Here is a 16962-nt window from a genome sequence, read left to right as displayed (position 1 = left end):
CTTGCCCATTGCCAGGGGGTTCTTGGCCAACTTTTACCCCATATAGTTCTCTTTTCCTCCCTGCTGAGTTCTTTCTAAACAGTTAGGTATATATGAGGGGAGTGCATGGTGCTGGGCTCTGTGAGGGGGAGCAAGGATGCTTTTGCTTTCTGTATAGCTGGGAAACCTGAATGATGGAAGGTGAAGAGGTCAAGCCATACAGGGTGCCAGTGACCTCGATGCAATTTGAGTTACGGGCATTCTTCCTCTTGAATGTGTGTGCCTCTGCTGTGGTCAGGGCTGAGCCAAGGGCATTAAATAATCAAAATATGTGTGTATGCATGTGCACACGTGTGCATGTGTGTGATGTGCAGAAACTTGGAGAGAGGTGGGTCTCTCTACAAGAAGGCCCTGTTAGGCTCATTTAAAAATGTCTCTCCTGATAGAAAATGTATGCCTTTTTATTCTCACTGTCGCAGAAGAAATAGAATGAGTCCAGTTTCTGTGGCTGATTTCATAGACCACAGAACGGCAGCATGGTCTGTGGAAAGAGCATGAGTTTTGGGGCCAAACTGTTTTTGAATCCTGACCCTACTATTCGCTGGTTGTGTAAACTTGGTCAAGTTACTTAACCCCTCTGAATTTCAGTTCCCTCATGGGCAACATGAACAGCATATTAGATCCCCATCAGAGGATGGTTGGGAGGAGCAAATGCGTACAGTGGTTCTCAACCTTCCTAATGCTGCGACCCTTTAATACAGTTCCTCATGTTGTGGTGACCCCCAATTTCATTGTTACAAATTGAACATAATTAAAGCATAGTGATTAACCACAAAAACAATATGTAATTATATATGTGTTTTCCAATGGTCTTAGGCGACCCCTGTGAAAGGGTCATGACCCACAGGTTGAGAACCGCTGGTTTAGAACTTTGCATAGAAAGTGCTCTGTAAATGTTGACTATATTATTATATGACATAATTTATTTTCCTCTGGGCTGCCCAGATACTGCATTTGAATACTAGGAGACTAGGTGTCACGGGTATTTCTCTCCATCCCTCACTGCAGGTGTTACAATTATGATTAGTACAGCTCTACAAAGTATAAGGACTAAAGCTTCTGAGCAGTCTGAGGCATGGCTGAAAGCTCAGAGAAGATGGAGTTTTGTCTGATGGGAGTTTGCTCTTGTAGAGTTTGCTTCCCTGCCCCTCTCTCTGCTGGTGTGAATGTGCCCACCACTGTCCAAGGATTCATGTGTTGAGAGGTAGCTCTACACCATCATAGGAACTTATTATATGGCATCAGAGAATACCTCTGTAGGACCACTGGAGTCACTTTTTTTCTCTGTTATTTTTATGACTAGTGAAAATGTTGGGGGGAAAAATGGATTTAGAGAAGTGGCTCCAAATCTCCAAACTTCAGTGGACCCACTCAACATTTCAAAGTGTTCTACTCATGTGTCTCTGTTTCTTCACATGTATATCCTCTTTTGGAAGGCAGCTGTGCTCACTACTATACCACCAATGCCAACTTGTACCCTCTTTTGAAGGTCTCTTGGCAGCCTCATTGCCAAATCCTGGGGATTTTTTCATCCTCGCTCTAACTGATCTCTTGACATTGTTGCCCATAACTTGATTTTCTCCTCTCTTGACCTGTTTAATTCTTCACTATTCTTGTTGTTCCTTGTTGCTCCTTTTTCTTTTTCTAACCTCAAGCCCTGCCTTGAAGACATTTCTTAAAGCATTGTTTCTCTCTAAAGTTTCTCCCTGAGACAGGGATTTTATGCTTGTTGCCTCAGTTATTACCTATGTTTTGATGACACCAAAATTCTTGTGCTGCACTAGCTCTCACTACCTTTTTGTCTTTAATAGGGCCTTCCTGGATCCACTGACAAACTATGTGCTTAAAGGCATTGAACTCTGGTCATTTTTTATATAGATAGATTTTGAGTGCTTGCGGTGTCTTCTGGATCATTAGCAGTCCAAATGAAGAATGAGTTTTAAGCTTTGTTCCAGCATTCAGATTCTTTGAAAGCTGTGACTGAGTAGGACAGGTCTGGAAAGGGCTAGGCTGGGATCCCTTTTATTTAGTCACTGTTTGTCACTTGATTTCTTTTAGATGGAACCACTGTCTTTTGTCTCTGAGATTGCAGTTTTTGCTAATATGCTTAGCTATGTTCTTGAAGATCTGTCCTCTTCCCTACTGGGATAGGGATAAGATTGGTTATATCCCCTATTTTTTGGAGTGTTGAGTACTGAGAAGGGACCAGGTATGCCACATTCCTATTTCATTCCATCCCGTGTTGCGCTCCTTCTAGGGCTCCAGTTGTAGCTGGGCCTGTGGAGACCTTTTTGGTTCCATGTGCTCTCTTCCATGTGGAGTCAGTACTTGTTCCTGTGTTGCCACTGGAAAGGCCCTTCTTGGGCTCTCCCTTGCAGGCTGCAGAAGTGGATTTTGGCTTTGTAGCTCTCTGGTCAGGCAGAGGCTTGGGTTAGTTGTGAACTTTCTCTCCTCCAACAACCTCCTCTAATTACTTTCGTATAGGGCAGCGGTTCTCAACCTGTGGGTCCCGACCCCTTTGGCGGTTGAATGACCCTTTCACAGGGGTCGCCTAAGACCATCCTGCATATCAGATATTTACATTACGATTCATAACAGTAGCAACATTACAGTTATGAAGTAGCAACGAAAATAATTTTATGGTTGGGTCACAACATAAGGAACTACATTTAAAGGGCCAGAAGGTTGAGAACCACTGCTATAGGGAGTGGCTCTAGAGTTAAGCCTCAGATTGACCTGTGGCAGAGCCACAAACAAGTCCAGCTTAGAGGGCGGAGCCCTCTTAGAATAATTAAGCTTGACCTTATGGCTGCCCCCTAGATCCTTCCTAGGTAGCTAATGGGCTGTGGGAGATGCAGCAAGCGCTGCCAAAACAAGTGAAGCTCACAAGAACATTGTAACTATGTTGACCTCTACCTTATTTTTCTCTGACTATAAAATAAAGCCTCAGCTTGCTGGCTGGATCCTTCTCTGTGGCCTCATCCAGGCACAGGAGATACACCGAGCCCCAGCTATATTTCTCTTTGCTGTCTTTTCTTTAATCCTTCGCCCCGCCCCGCCTCAGGCTCACCGAATCCTTGGCTGTGCTGGCACTGCACACTTTCCCTCTTAGGTACCTTGGATTTGTTGAGAGCAGTCCCCATGTGCTTGGTCTGAGTCTTGACTTTAATATTTGGTGCAGATACTGTTCCCATTGCATAAGTGGTCAGTGGCTTAAGGATGGTCCAAGTCCAACCTTCTGGCCAGGTAGGGGTTGGACAGGTTAGAAGCCACATTCTTTTGCTGCTCAAAGGCTCTTTTAATTGCTGTCTACTTACTGACTTTTTGTTTAGTTTATATCTTGGGGGGAGGATGGGAGAAGCCTGTTTGTCTGACTATTCCAAATTTATTTCTCTTTCAAATTATTCTTTAAAAATCCATTTCTTTTTTTTAGCCATTGCACATTGTTCTCTGTTGTCAGGACTGTCCTTTCAGTGTCCTCTTTCCATTGTTTCTTCAGCTTCATATTTGCCTGCTCAAATTAGGCAGTGAGTTTCTGTTTGTGTAGAGGTGAGTGACTGTGTGTATGTGTGTGTGTGTATGTTTATATGAGTTTGTGCAGCCCATAAATAGCAATAAATGTGTGTGTGTGGGAAGAGCTCATCCTCTGACTTTCAGTTCGTAAAGCAGAAGATTGTTTTACAGCTGTTCCTGCAGCTGGCATTACAATATAATTGTGGTGAGGATCTCTGGACATTAGTATGCTGTGAAAAGCGCTGAGTGGGCTGGTTCTGCCATGGGGGTCAGGCGAAAACTGGCTTGGGTCTCTGTTTTTAGCTGTGGCGGGGATCAGGGTGTCTTTCTCTAACATTTGTTTCCTTTTCCTCCTGGAGTAGATACCCAACAAAGGCTTTGGTCCTAAAGTTTGAGGTGTGGAGCCAGCTAGAGGGTGTGTAGATTCTGCAGGAGGCAGGAGCTCTGGAGAGTGGTTCCAGGGTGCCTGGCCTGGGCCTGACTGCCTTTGGGTCCAGGGGAGAGTCATCATCTCTGCTCTAATGAGGTGTGATAACTAGGTGTCAGGTATTGTACCAAGACCTTTCCATGCATTGTTTTATTTAATCCTCCCCAACATTTTTTTGAAATAAGAGCTCTTATATATCCATTTTACAGATGAAGAAACTGAGGCCTAGTGAAGTAGTATCCAAGGTCACATAGCTAGGGATTGGCAGAGCCAAGAATTGGCCTTAGGTCTGTCTGATTTTAAATGCAGGAACTACACTTTCTGCCTAATGGTTTTATCTCTCTGCTTTAATTTTCTCCTTATAAGATGAATGTAGGAATTCTTGCTCTTTTACTTTTCCCAAAAGAATTGGGAAAACAAATACATGGACATACACTGTAGGTTAAGAATGTGTACATTTTATAAGATGGAGTTCCAAGTGCTCCTAGGCAGGCTGCTGAGGTTGCTCTGCCTGCTGAGGATACTTGTGACCTTTTCATGTTCTCCCTGTATTCCATTCCTAAGACTGGAGAGCAGCCACTGTCCATGGGGTCTGCCAGCAGTCCCAGTCTTCCTCCCTTTGTTGGCTTCCTACATCCTTTCCTGCCTTGAGAGAAGACAAAAGTTATGGGAAGATGTCTTATTTACATAGGGCCCAGTCCCCTCCCTCAGTCCTGTCTGAATTGAGTGGAGGACATGAGGCACCAAGGGAGGTAAGGGCTAGCCAGTCCATGGGCTGCCTCCCACCCATGTCCCTATCATCTGCTTCGGCTGCAGTAAACTGGCAATTCAGATGGCTGAGAACATCCAGCCTCAATTTAAGTAGAGGTACAGCCTAAAAATGGCCAGTTTTGAGAGGGAAATGGTCATCTCAAGTACCCTATTATCTCTTTTGTCCCAAAGCCCAAGAATATTTAAGGAAAGAGTTACTGATGGAACATTGAAATATGTTCCCTTGTACTGAATGATAGTGTTTTAAGTCAGAAGAAGGACATAAATGTAAAGGTGTAGGTCTGTCCTCAATTGAGAGCCAAGGATGACAGATGGGAGGGTTTGTTTTGCTGGTATGCAGGGGCAGATGATTAGGTGAACCAGGGTTAGTGGGTAGTGAGTGGTTTGGGGAGGGCACTAACCTAGGCTGTGTGCCAAATTATGCCTCAGTGGGATGCCGTGACTTTGGCTTTATTTTTGTCAGGATCTTAGGCTTTTGTTGCTGTTGCTGTCCAGGTCTCTGCTTGAGGAGGTGGACCATCCTGGCAGAACATACCTGTGTGCCACTTCCCGTTTTCCTCTTTCCCCCTGCCCCCAGCAAAGAGCCCAGGAAAAACAATATTTGCTCTCCACCTGCTATATCCTGAATACGGAGGAGACCAGGTGACATGGATGCAGGGCAGGTCTTAAGAGGATAGAGGACACCATTACCCATGCCTACTTATCCTCTGGTGCCCCCCTGCAAAGCTTGGGAAGTTGTGTCACACTTTTCTCCCAGCCTCACTTCTCCCATGCACCTACCCACCCTCCATATTCTCTCTCCCTGTTTCATGGAAAAACTATATGGAGGCAGTGCATTCATTGGTCAGGTGGAAATGAAAGATCCATTTGCAATTGATCTCTCATTCTTAGTATTGGCAGAAAATACTTCTGAGGGTGTACGTGTGTGTGTGTGTGTGTGTGTGTGTAGATGGAGGCGCTGGGAGCCCTGTAGAAGCTGCCATTTCTCTCTTCCCCCACTCCCCTTACGGCTCTAGGAGTGAGGAAGCTGCTGTTTGTGAATCATTTGCCCCCGGTCTCTTCTTCCTTTGTCCCTTCTGGGCCTCCTGCTCCTGTTCATTTTTCTTCTTTGCCCTTGACTTCTTTATTCTCATTTATCTCTTCCTCCTCATCTTTTTTTCCTCAGAACCAGTTTCAGTGTTTATTATTATCAGGAGGGAGCATCTAACTGTGTGTGTACATGCATATATATATATACATGCACAATCTCATGTAGGGGACAGGAAATCTGTGACTTTGGGATATTCTTTGTTCTCTCTTATTGTATGTTGTCCTCATAATGTTGTGAGTCCCCACTTTCATTTTTTTATTCCCCTTTTCCCCACAGCCAAGGCCACAGGGGTAAGAAAGGTATCTTGGAACCCATCTCCCTTTCCAACTTTCTCACTCCTGATGTGGAAGCCTCGTTCCCTTGTTCATCCTCATCCAGCCTGGTCCCCCACCTTCCTCACACCAAGGCATGGCCAGGCACCTGTCCAGAACCTAGTGCCATGCTGTGAACTCATTCCCTGTCTTTCAGTGTGATTCGTGCCCCAGGGAGCCAGGTTGCTGAGGGAAGCTCATGTGGCACTCAGCCGATCCATTTTGTCGACAAAAAAAGAGGGGAGAAGCTGGCAGAAAGCAAAGGCTTTTGCTGCTGGGTGAGTGTAGCAGCTATTTATAGCACCCAAGCCTTTGCTTTTCCATTTGGCTGTGCTTTTTTAGCTTAGTGCTGGTCCAGCAGGGCTGTTTTCTTTCATGGCTCCAGATGTCCTTAGGGAAAGATTCCGTCTGCCCCTGAAAAGGGGTGAAAGGGTGGGCTGGGCAAGTGGGTAATAACTTCTGAGAGTGGATGCAGGCAGGGCTTTTGTCCAATTATGTCACAGGACCGATTTATTGAGGTGGAACATGGAAAAGTGTGGTAAGAACAGGAAAGAGAAAAGGTAAACATCATACTCCTAAGAAATGTTTTCCCATAATTAAGCCTCTATTGAGTAAATTGCCTAATGAGGTGTATTGGGTCTGAGTGATCAACACAAAAACCTTTTATTTTTATTTATTTTTTAAAGTTTTGTTGTTTTTTACTTAGGGATAGGATATTTTTTAAAAATATATTTTTATTGATTTCAGAGCGGAAGAGAGAGATAGAAACATCAGTGATGAGGGAGAATTATTGATCAGCTACCTCCTGCACGTGCAGTTGTTTCTTCCCTGCAGCATCTATGTCAAGCAATAAGAATGGACCGGCTTCCGGCAACCCTTCAGTCCGCAGGCAGATGCTCTATCCACTGAAACAAGCCAGCTAGGGCAACAGACAAACTTTTTAGAAGAGTCTGGGCAGCCACCCTGGTTTCCTATGCTGAGTCACTCCCTCACTCTGCGGAAGACATCTTTCTCTTACCTATTTCCACCTTTTAGCTATTGTGAATAATACTGTTAACATTCACATGGAAGTATATGTTTGAGTCACTGTTTTCATATCTTTTGTGTAGAATATATACCTACGGCTGGAATTGCTGGATCATACGGTAATTCTATGCTTAGATTTTTGGGAAACTGCCAAATTGTGTCCTATAGCAGCTGTACCATTTTGTATTTCCACCAGCTATGTATGAGAGTTTCAGTTTCTCTACATCCTTGTTAACATTTATTGCTTTATTTTTTTATTGTTGTTTAATTTTAGTGGATTTAAAGTGTTATCGAATTGTGGCTTTGATTTGTATTTCCTCAGTGATTAATGATGTTGATAATCTTTTCATATCCCTGTTGGCATTTGTGTATCTTTTTTGGAGAAAATCCTTTGCCCATTTTAATTTGGGTTGCTTGTCTTTTTTCTTGAGCTGTTCATATATTCTGGGTATTAAACTTTGATTAGATATGTGATTTGCAAATATTTTCTCCCATTTTGTGAGTTGTCTTTTCATTCCCTTGATGTCCTTTGATACACAAAAGTATTTTAATTTTGATGGAGTTTAATTTATCTATTTTTTTCTTTTATCACCTATGTTTTTGGTGTCATATTTAAGAAACTACTGCCAAATCTAAGGTTATTATGATTTCCTCTATGTTTTCTTCTTAAATTTAGGTCTTTGATCCATTTTGAGTTACTTTTTAAAGATTTTTTATTGATTTTTAGAGAGAGAGAGACATACATTGATGTGAGAGCAGAACATCGATTGGCTGTCTCCTGCACATCCCCAAGCAGGGATTGAGTCTGGGATCGAGCCCACAACCCAGGGATGTGCCCTGACCAGGAATTGAACCAGTACCATTTGGTGCATGGGATGATGCCCGACCAACTGGGCCACAGGGCTATTAACACATATTGAGTTACTTTTTTGTATATGGTGTAAAGGAAGGGTCCACTTCATTTTTTTTTTCTTTTTAAAGATTTTTAAAATTGATTTTTAGAGAGGAAAGAGGGGAGAGGGAGGGAGGTAGAGAAACATGGATGTGAGAGCCATATCAGTTGGCTGCCTCCTGCATGCCTCGTACCAGGGATCGAGCCTGTAATCCTGGCATGTGCCCTGATTGGGAATCAAACCAGTTACCTTTCAGTGCATGGGACAATGCCCATCCAGCTGAGCCACACAGACCAGGGCTGTCCAGTTCATTATTTTGCATGTGGATATCCAATTGTCCCAGGACAGTTTGTTTAAGAGTCTGTTCTTTCTGTATTGAATGTTCTTGGCAACCTTGATGAAAATAATTGACCATATATGTGGTTATTTCTGGGCTCTGAATTGTATCCTATTGGTTCATATGTCTGTCCTCATGCAGTACCATACTGTTTTCATTACTATAGTTTTGTAGTAAGTTTTGAAATCAGGAAGTGTGAGTCCTCCAACTTTTTTTTTCTTCAAGATTTTTTGGCTGCTGTGAAATTCCACATATATTTTAGGATAGTTTTCTTCACTTCTATAAAAAAAAATCATTGGAATTTTGATAGGGATTGCATTGAATCTCCATATTGCTTTGGTAGTATTGTAACCTTAACTGTCCAATCCATGAACATGGGATATCTTTTTATTTTTGTGTCATTTTAATTTTAACAGCTATTAGGGTCTGTACTTTTATTTGTCTGGCTGTTTGAAAAGTGATGTGAAAGACTTTGTAGCTTGAGAATATTGAACTATGTTGGTTTAGGGATGCTGATGGCATCTGTCTTCAGGTATAACTGCAGGTATGGTTTAGAAGTCAATGGTTAGAAAGGCTTATGCAGATTTGGGCCCATGTCTGTCCACATACCAATCAAGGGTTACTTTCCTTTTCGCCTTACCATAGCCAGTACCACCCAGTACAACCTGATAAGAAGTTGATAATGAGGAAGGAAGGGACCAGGGCTGTTACAGCTCATGTAAGAGTTCTGGTGGCTTAGTTCCAACAAAGGCATGTCTCCCCTTGGGTGGCTGGACTCCTTATCAGAGATGGAGGCTTCATTCACATCAATCTATTCCTGTGGTAGAAGACCTATAATACCTCTATGTGGGAAATGTCTGACATGACATTCATTGAACAAGTGACATCATGGGAATCACAGTGCTGGGGGATCAGGCATCAGGGAATTAGGCACCAGCTTCCTATTGATCTTATGTTTTCTGTGTTTATATTCATCAGGTCTCTTTATGCCTCTTCAGGGCCTGCCCCAATCTAGGATGGCTCCTCTGGGCATGCTGCTTGGACTACTGATAGCCTCCTGCTTCACCTTCTGCTTCAGTCATCAGAACCAAGTAAGTACCTTATCACAAGAGGGATCCCTTTTGGGTCCAAAAAAGCCTCTATGCCACCAGGGCTGCTGTGGAAGTGGGGTGAGCTTTTATGTTTCTTATATGAATGTGGCCAGCGCTGAGTCATGGAGTCTGTGTATTTCTTTCCCTCTATCCCTGAATCCCCTGACCTCTGTTTAAAGTTCATGATATAATTTCCCTTTGGGGAACATATGGTGGTGATGATAATAATCTATAGTAATAAAAGCGTAATATGCTAATTAGGCCAGACATCCTTCCAAACGTCCTTCCAGATGACCTTCTGGACGAAGCTGCGGTGGTGGGGGCCGAGGCAGAGGCGGCTGAGGTGGTGGCGGGGGCTGAGGCAGCCACTGTGGTGGTGGGGGCCGAGCCCCTTGCACGAATTTCATGCAGCAGGCCTCTAGTTTTAATAATAAGAAGCTTACCATGTACTAGGCGTTGTCATTAAGTGCTTTATGTCTATTCTCATTTACCCCTCCCCAATAATTCTATGAAATAGACAACTATAATTATTATCCTCATTTTGAGAAGGAGGAGACTAAGATCAGAGATTTTAAATAACTTGGCCAAAATCATACAACCAGTTTGTGGCAGAGCTGGGAAGGTCAAGATTCTCTCCAAAGCTGGCTGATTGTATGCTGAGCACCGTGTAAGAATGGTTCTTCCTTTACTTCTCTCTTCCTGTGTTTTCTCAAGTCTGTCTGTAACTCTGTATCCTCTTTCCCAGCCTCCCTTTATTAACATAGACCCCATTGCTTAGGGTTTCTGTTATTGCCACAGGCCGGAGCAAAATGCCCAAGAAGGTCCTGAGCTTGAGCAGGCTTCTGGCTCCATTTCCCCTGGCCTGCCTCAGTAACAGCCTGCCCTTGACCATCTCCCAGTGCCCTCTTTTTTCCCCTCCCTTGGGAAGCCTTGATTGTCAGCTTCATCCACTGCTGGCCACCTTCCCTAACCCCGGGGGCTCCCACTAAATGGTGGGTAAAGTGCTGGAAGCTTTGGAGCAGGAGGGCTTGAAGTGCAAATGACAAATGAGATGAATTTAATAACAATCCAGCTCAGCTGAAGTTCACCTCTGACTTGTGACAAGCTTCCACCTTCTCTCTGAAGTCATTTGTTTTCTCTCTGCATTTCTCCCCACTTTGAGGAGCAGGAGACAACGTACAGTTAGGAGTCTTGAATCCTTTTGAACTTTTAATGTCCTCTGACTAATCTTGTTGATACTGGGGTTTTGGTCTCTTCTTCAAGAAAAATGAGAATGAGATTCCATTGGCCCCTGATGGTGGGACTGGCCACAGCATGAGGGTTGGGGCTGTCTTTGACCTGACCCAGAAAAGCACCCAAGTGTCTCAGGAGATTAGGGCTATTCCCTCTACCCCAAACCTGCATCTCACAAGGATCCAGGTGCTCCCCGTTGTGAGCTTTAGCAGATGTACAATTAACAAAAGCATGCTGATGAATTTACTTAAGGACTGTGTGTCAATAAGTCCCTTTTGGATAAGAGTCCAACCAAATAGATAAGCTTTCAAAGCCATAATTATTCTGGCCCATATATATTAGTTCTATTGACTCTAGTTTCAGAAAAATGTTAATACTGACTTTCATCACCAGAAGCTGCTTTTATCCTTATGTCTGTTCCTAAGCTATATCAATTTGTCATCATCTTTCATCATGTGCTGAGCACAAGTAGGAGTTGAAGCATCTTTTCTCTCATACCATAAAAATTGCTGCCCTGCTAGGGCATTTAAAATCCAAATTATACAGCCAGCCACCTTCACAGCAGTGAAAGTGGTTAGTGGGGGAAGTGGGGATGGCCAGGATCCTTTTTTCAGAGTTCAACAACTGCTCCTGGAGACCTGGAATTGTCCTCCCCGAGGGCATTTGTGAAGGTTAATGGCCACCCAGGAAAAGTTGGCTGTGTGTATCATGGCATGATCTGGAGTCAGCCTCCCTTCCTGGCTCTTGCTGTGGCACCTGAGGTGCCACATCTTAGGTCTGTGTGGATGCTAAAGTGGTATGGTTGCGTGTATCTGAATAAGAGGCGCCTTCAAAAAGGTGGTGAGTAATGAGGGAGGTAGTGGAACCCAGTGGAAGGAACACAGACCTTGGTAACGTCCTTTTGGCACTTTGACCATTTCTGAGCTTTGTTTCCTTATCTAAGAGGGTTGGTATGTCCCTCTTAAGATTTTAGTGTAGATCAAATGTGATTATATATAAAGTACCTAACATTTGGGATTGGCACAGTCAGGTCAATGGATGGTCAGTAAATGTCAACTATTATTTTCAGTAAGGGGGTAGCTGCTTCTAGGGTTTAATTTAGGGCTCTGTCAGACACACTCCTGTCCCAAAATCTTGCCCTGGAGTCTGTCTCTATCACAGCATCTATCAACCTACCATTAGAGATTCGTTCATTCTCTTGGATCTTGAAGTCTTTGATATTTAAGAATTTCTTATACAGATACAAGCGCAAGGAAGTGTGACATAGTAAGCTGTTGTCAGCTAACACCTTAGCTGGGATTTCTTGCAGTCAGTTGAGAGGAAATTGGTATTTGGAGTGATGGTGTCAGGGAGAAGAGAGGGCTGAGGATTCAGCATGGAAGGGAGCCTCCCCTAAGAAGCCAGCTGAGAGGGCACCAAAGCATGGGATTTACTTCAGAGCTGACCAAGGGCTGTCTGGCTTCTCTCACCTCTTGGTCTTTCTCTCCTGTTCAAGACACTGCCCAGGCAGAGAGAGGCTAGTCTTGCTTATTCTTTTCTTTGAGACTGTGGTTTCTCACTTGGTCCATGAAAACCCTCCCTTGGCAAGGGGGCTGTGCTGATAGACATGCTAAGTTAATCTCATGGCCCTCACTTCATTTCCTCAGTATCCAGGGTACAGCCATTAGGACACATGACGCAGAAGTGAGTCAGAAATGATGCCTGGGCTTTGGAGCCAGGCAGTCCTGACCTTAAATCTCTGTTCTGCTTTACCCAGCAGTGTGATTTTTCACAGGCCCCATATCCATACTCATCTGTAAAATGGGTATAAATGTATGTGCATCACAGATGAAACTTGGACGAGTTGTGAGGCACAGAAGGCACTTTAGCCCAGTGCTGGGCACATGGTAAGGGCTTAGTAAATGGTAGCTGCTGTTATCATTACAAGCTCATCCATATGATGTTGCTTTTCCTCAAAACCTATTATGGAATTCCTTTCTTGAACTGACTAATTTATGGTATATTCATAGGACTGAACCTCTGTCAGTGCTTGCCAGATGTGATTTGGGCAAACAGTCCAAAGCCAGATTTGGTGATCAGACAGGGGAGCATCAGTTTTGTATTACCCCCACTAAAAACTGAGGTATGCTGTAAAATAATGATAGACTGTGTGTGTGTGTGTGTGTGTGTGTGTGTGTGTGTGTACGAGTAGCTGTGGCTTAACATCTGGCTCAAAAGTGATAGCAAGAGGAAATAGAAAAAACAACAACATTTTGAGCAGTGACAGGATTGTTGCAAAAGTGTTTGGCCACAGACTTGAAGCATGTGGCTCAGTGTTTCATGATTCTCCTAACCCTCCTTCTTGAACCTACTCTGATAACCTTATTTTAAAAATCTAGAAAAAAAAGGCTCTGGATACTTAATGGACAAGGTGGTCTTTTTCTGGAATATGTGGCTAGGACCTGGCTTCCAGCAGACTCAGCTAATTTGGGTTTGTCTTAGTCCAAGGCATCCAAAAGATATACCTGCTTGTGAGAGGGGAGGGAGGCATTCCTTCCTTCCTTTGTTCTGTGATTACAAACTAAGCCCTTTGCTAGGCATGGAGGACATAGTGGTGAAAGAGGCTGACAGAGTCTGTCCTCAGAAACTCAGCTGTTGGAAGCTTGATGTCCATGCCCTCAGAATGCAGGTGCCACATGCCAGTCTATCTGCTCTTTAGTATGACAAGCACATTTTCTTTACTGTTCCTAGTTTTCTTTGAGCTCAGATTTGTGCAAACTTCAGGTTGAAGTGGTAGGTGGGGTTTGTGGGGCCAGGCTGCCTAGGTGACCACAACCTAAACCTGATCTGCCTAAATGATGCCATATGGTGTAGTCTCTGTTGGATATCATAGCACAGACTCATCTAACCTGGAAACTATGACTACCTTTATAAGTAATAAGAATAACAGCTACTGTGTACACAGGGCTAATGGTTTACAAGGTAGTACTTCATCTGATGTACGAGCTAATGTTGTTATTATCTCCACATCACAAATGTGGAAACTGATGCTTAGAAAGTTAAGTAACTTTTCTGATGTCACAAGAAACTGGGATTTGAACTTTAGGTGATCTGATGCAGAGCTTGAGTTCTTAACTATTATGCTATAGTGAGTGCCTCTCTTTACTTATGACATATTTTGAAAGCCTCTTCTTGCCCAAGGTAGTTTCCTTACCAGTTCTTAACAAGATCTAAAATCCTGCCATCTGAATTTCATGCCTTTATTTCTTGTTAAAATGTGAAATCCTTAGGTTTTACAATGTTATCATCAACACCTTAACATCTTAACCTTTCCTCTGACATCTAATTAAAGATGGGATCTGAGAGACCCAGGCAGGTGGGGATGCATATCTGGAGCTGGGGTACTGCTTGAAAGAGATGCATTGTTACCTCCCAATTTAAGGTTAGAATTGTTGGAAACAAAAATGAAATCTATGTAAAGTAACTAGCACAGTTTTGGGTTCATAAGAGGAATCCATGAAAAATACTTATTATTAGTGGAAGAATTGGGAGGTGTAGGAAAAGTGATCATGGGGGAGGTGGGAGGACTGAAATAACATCCCTGTGTGCTAGTGTGGGTTCTTCCTTGCCTTCCCAAATGTAATTTCCCAGAGCTCTGAACCCTCCGGTTCCAATTTCCTGAGGCATTACTGCTTTTATGCAAGAACAGGTTTAAAAATGGGACAGGAAGGCTGGGAAGGAGCAAAATGAATAATACTTTGTATTTATCTTGCATCTTTGTCTCCTGAGCTCAAAGTACTCCATTGACACCATTTCATTAGTCCTCCATGCTCTCCATGGGGTGGAAGGAAACAGGTTTTATGAAGAGATTTCCAACCTGGGCTTCTTCCTCCCTCAGACCAATTGGACTACCAGCTTCTCACTTGTACCCCTTACACATGGGTTGGAATGTCCCAAGTGATCATTTATGCCCTGTAGGCATCCTAGGGAATTGCCAGGTCCTTTCTGTGTCATGCTAGGATGCTTAGGAATCAATTGGGCCTCAGCTGCCAGCTTTTGTACATCTAGGGTGGCCATTTGAGCCTTATCTCCTGTTCATATATGTTTTTTTTCCTTTTTATAAATATACATATTTAAATTGTAAGAGTAATAGATATGAATTTTATTTTATTTATTTTTATTTTTAAAAAAATATATTTTTATTGATTTTAGAGAGGAAAGGAGAGGGAGAATGAGATAGAAACATTAATGAGAGAGAATCATCGATCGGCTGCCTCCTGCACACCCCACACTGGGGATCGAGCCCGCACCGCGGCATGTGCCCTTTACCGGAATCAAATCCGGGACCCTTCAGTCCGCAGGCCGACACTCCATCCACTGAGCCAAACCAGCCAGGGCATAGATATGAATTTTAAACATCAAACAGTGTATAGTAGCATATCAGGTAAAAGGTAAAAGGCGCTTATTGTCTCTTTTTCCCAACCTCTGTTCCCAGTATGTTTCCTAAACCCCCTGGAGATATTATGGAACTTTGTGGACTTTTTCTGTATGCATGTACAAAAATGCTGTATACACGCAACACATACTCTGTTCATTTAACCGTATTGTCTCACTTATATTGGTTCTGAGGCTAACCTCGTGAAAGGTCCAAACATGGCTGGAGAGGGGAGGAGGAGCATAGAGGGGAGAGTACCATCCTAGGCCATTTTCTTTCTGCTTGCCTGGTGCTTACCTGTGGTTGGTTATCCTCTGTTTCTTTTCTCTGAAGGAGTTTGCGCTGACCAATCCAGAGAAGAGCACCACCAAAGAAACAGAGAGAAAGGAAACCACAGCAGAGGAGGAGCTGGACCCTGAAGTCCTGGAGGTGTTTCACCCAAGCCCTGAGTGGCAGGCCCTTCAGCCAGGTACTAAGCCCACCCTCCCCCCATGAAACACTCTAAATTCAAATTGTATATGTCCTTTGTCCCCACAGGGCTCCTTTGAAGGAGCAGCCACTCTTTGGCCCGCTGGAGGGGAACAGTGTGGTCCATCACAGGGGTGGCTGCTGCTGCAGGGCTCAGGGACCTTCATTTTCCAGCAGAACAGAGATTTCAGCCTCTAAGTGCCCTGGAAGGAAGGCAGGTGGTGGGTGGCCAAGCTTTCTGAGCAAGTGATTGAAAACGTTCTTTCCTTGCACTTCTGAAGCACAGGAGAGGCAGTGACATGTGCCTTGCTCTGCAAATGCTATTTTGGGCTCTTCTGCTCGGCTCAGTGCTGCTGAAATATTGTTCACAGGAGAGTCCTGAGCTATGGTGCAGGGCAGGAGTGTTCTTTTGCGAAAGGAACCTGTGCCAAGAAACGGGCTGATCCTGGCCTGGTTTTTAAATGGGGCATCCTCAGAAAGAACAACTTTCTAACCTTTTTTTGAGTCCAGCCCAGGGTTTAAAATAATAATGAAAGCCCTGGCTGGTGTGGCTCAGTTGGTTGGATCTCATTCCGTACAATGAAATGTCACGATTTTGATTCCCTATCAGGGCACATACCTAGGTTGTAGGTTTGATCCCCGCCCTGGTCAGGGCTCATGCGGGAGGCAGCCAATCAATGTTTCTGTCTCTCTCTTCCCCTCCCTCCCTCCCTTTCCCTTCCCCTCTCTCTAAAAATCAATGAAAATGTCCTCAGGTGAAGATTAAAAAAAAAGAAAAAGATAATAATAATAATGAAAGTAGCCAGCAATTGTGTTTATCATATTCAGGTACTGTGTTAGGTGCTTCATGTGTATAATCTTGTTCCATCTTCACATAATAGGACCTATAATTTTCCTATAAAAGCATTGAGGCTCAGAGAGGTTATGTAATTTGACCTATGTTATTCAGCTAACTTGTCCTATGTCATTGATCCTATAGCCTGGACCTACCTTCTTCCCATTTGTCCTAGTCCCAACTGTCCTTGTTCTACCATGATGACACTTGGGCCTGTTCTGAGGAGTAGGTGTTTTCATTCTGCACTGTGGCAAGGTAGATGGTAAGTCCTGGCAGCTGCCACAGTGTAGTTGCATCAGTTCCTTGCTGATATTCATCACCGTATCCTCCCTGCCTCCATTGCTGCTGTGCTGGCAGGGACAGCATTTGCTGTGCCAGCCAACTTTCTGGTGATAATATCACTCCTGCTGGGCTTGCATAGGGGTAGTTGTTGCCACAGAAGAGTGATGAAGCACCAAGAAAGCCAAGTAGGAACTAATGGTGTTAGTAGAGGGAAGTTTCAGGAACAGAAGTA

At 43.8% G+C, this 16962-nt stretch overlaps 1 protein-coding gene across 3 annotated transcripts in view; it reads left to right on the top strand.

Annotated features, from left to right (window-relative positions):
• Positions 1-16962, top strand: part of SIL1 (SIL1 nucleotide exchange factor) — a 224489-nt gene that overhangs the window by 47213 nt on the left and 160314 nt on the right. Inside the window, exons 1-3 of one of the 3 annotated variants that reach the window (XM_014529113.1) lie at positions 6316-6429; positions 9386-9498; positions 15479-15614. In XM_014529113.1, coding sequence (XP_014384599.1) covers positions 6351-6429; positions 9386-9498; positions 15479-15614 — 328 coding nt within the window. In that variant the 5' untranslated portion in view covers positions 6316-6350. Of the gene's footprint in view, positions 1-6315; positions 6430-9385; positions 9499-15478; positions 15615-16962 lie in introns of those variants that run through there. The other 2 variants (XM_014529115.1, XM_014529114.1) reach the window with 2 other exon arrangements.

Source organism: Myotis brandtii, unplaced genomic scaffold (assembly GCF_000412655.1).
Source record: "Myotis brandtii unplaced genomic scaffold, ASM41265v1 scaffold668, whole genome shotgun sequence".
In the NCBI taxonomy this organism is placed as follows: domain Eukaryota; kingdom Metazoa; phylum Chordata; class Mammalia; order Chiroptera; family Vespertilionidae; genus Myotis; species Myotis brandtii.
Note: the sequence above shows the minus strand (reverse complement) of the source record. Positions and strands in the feature narration are given on the sequence as shown.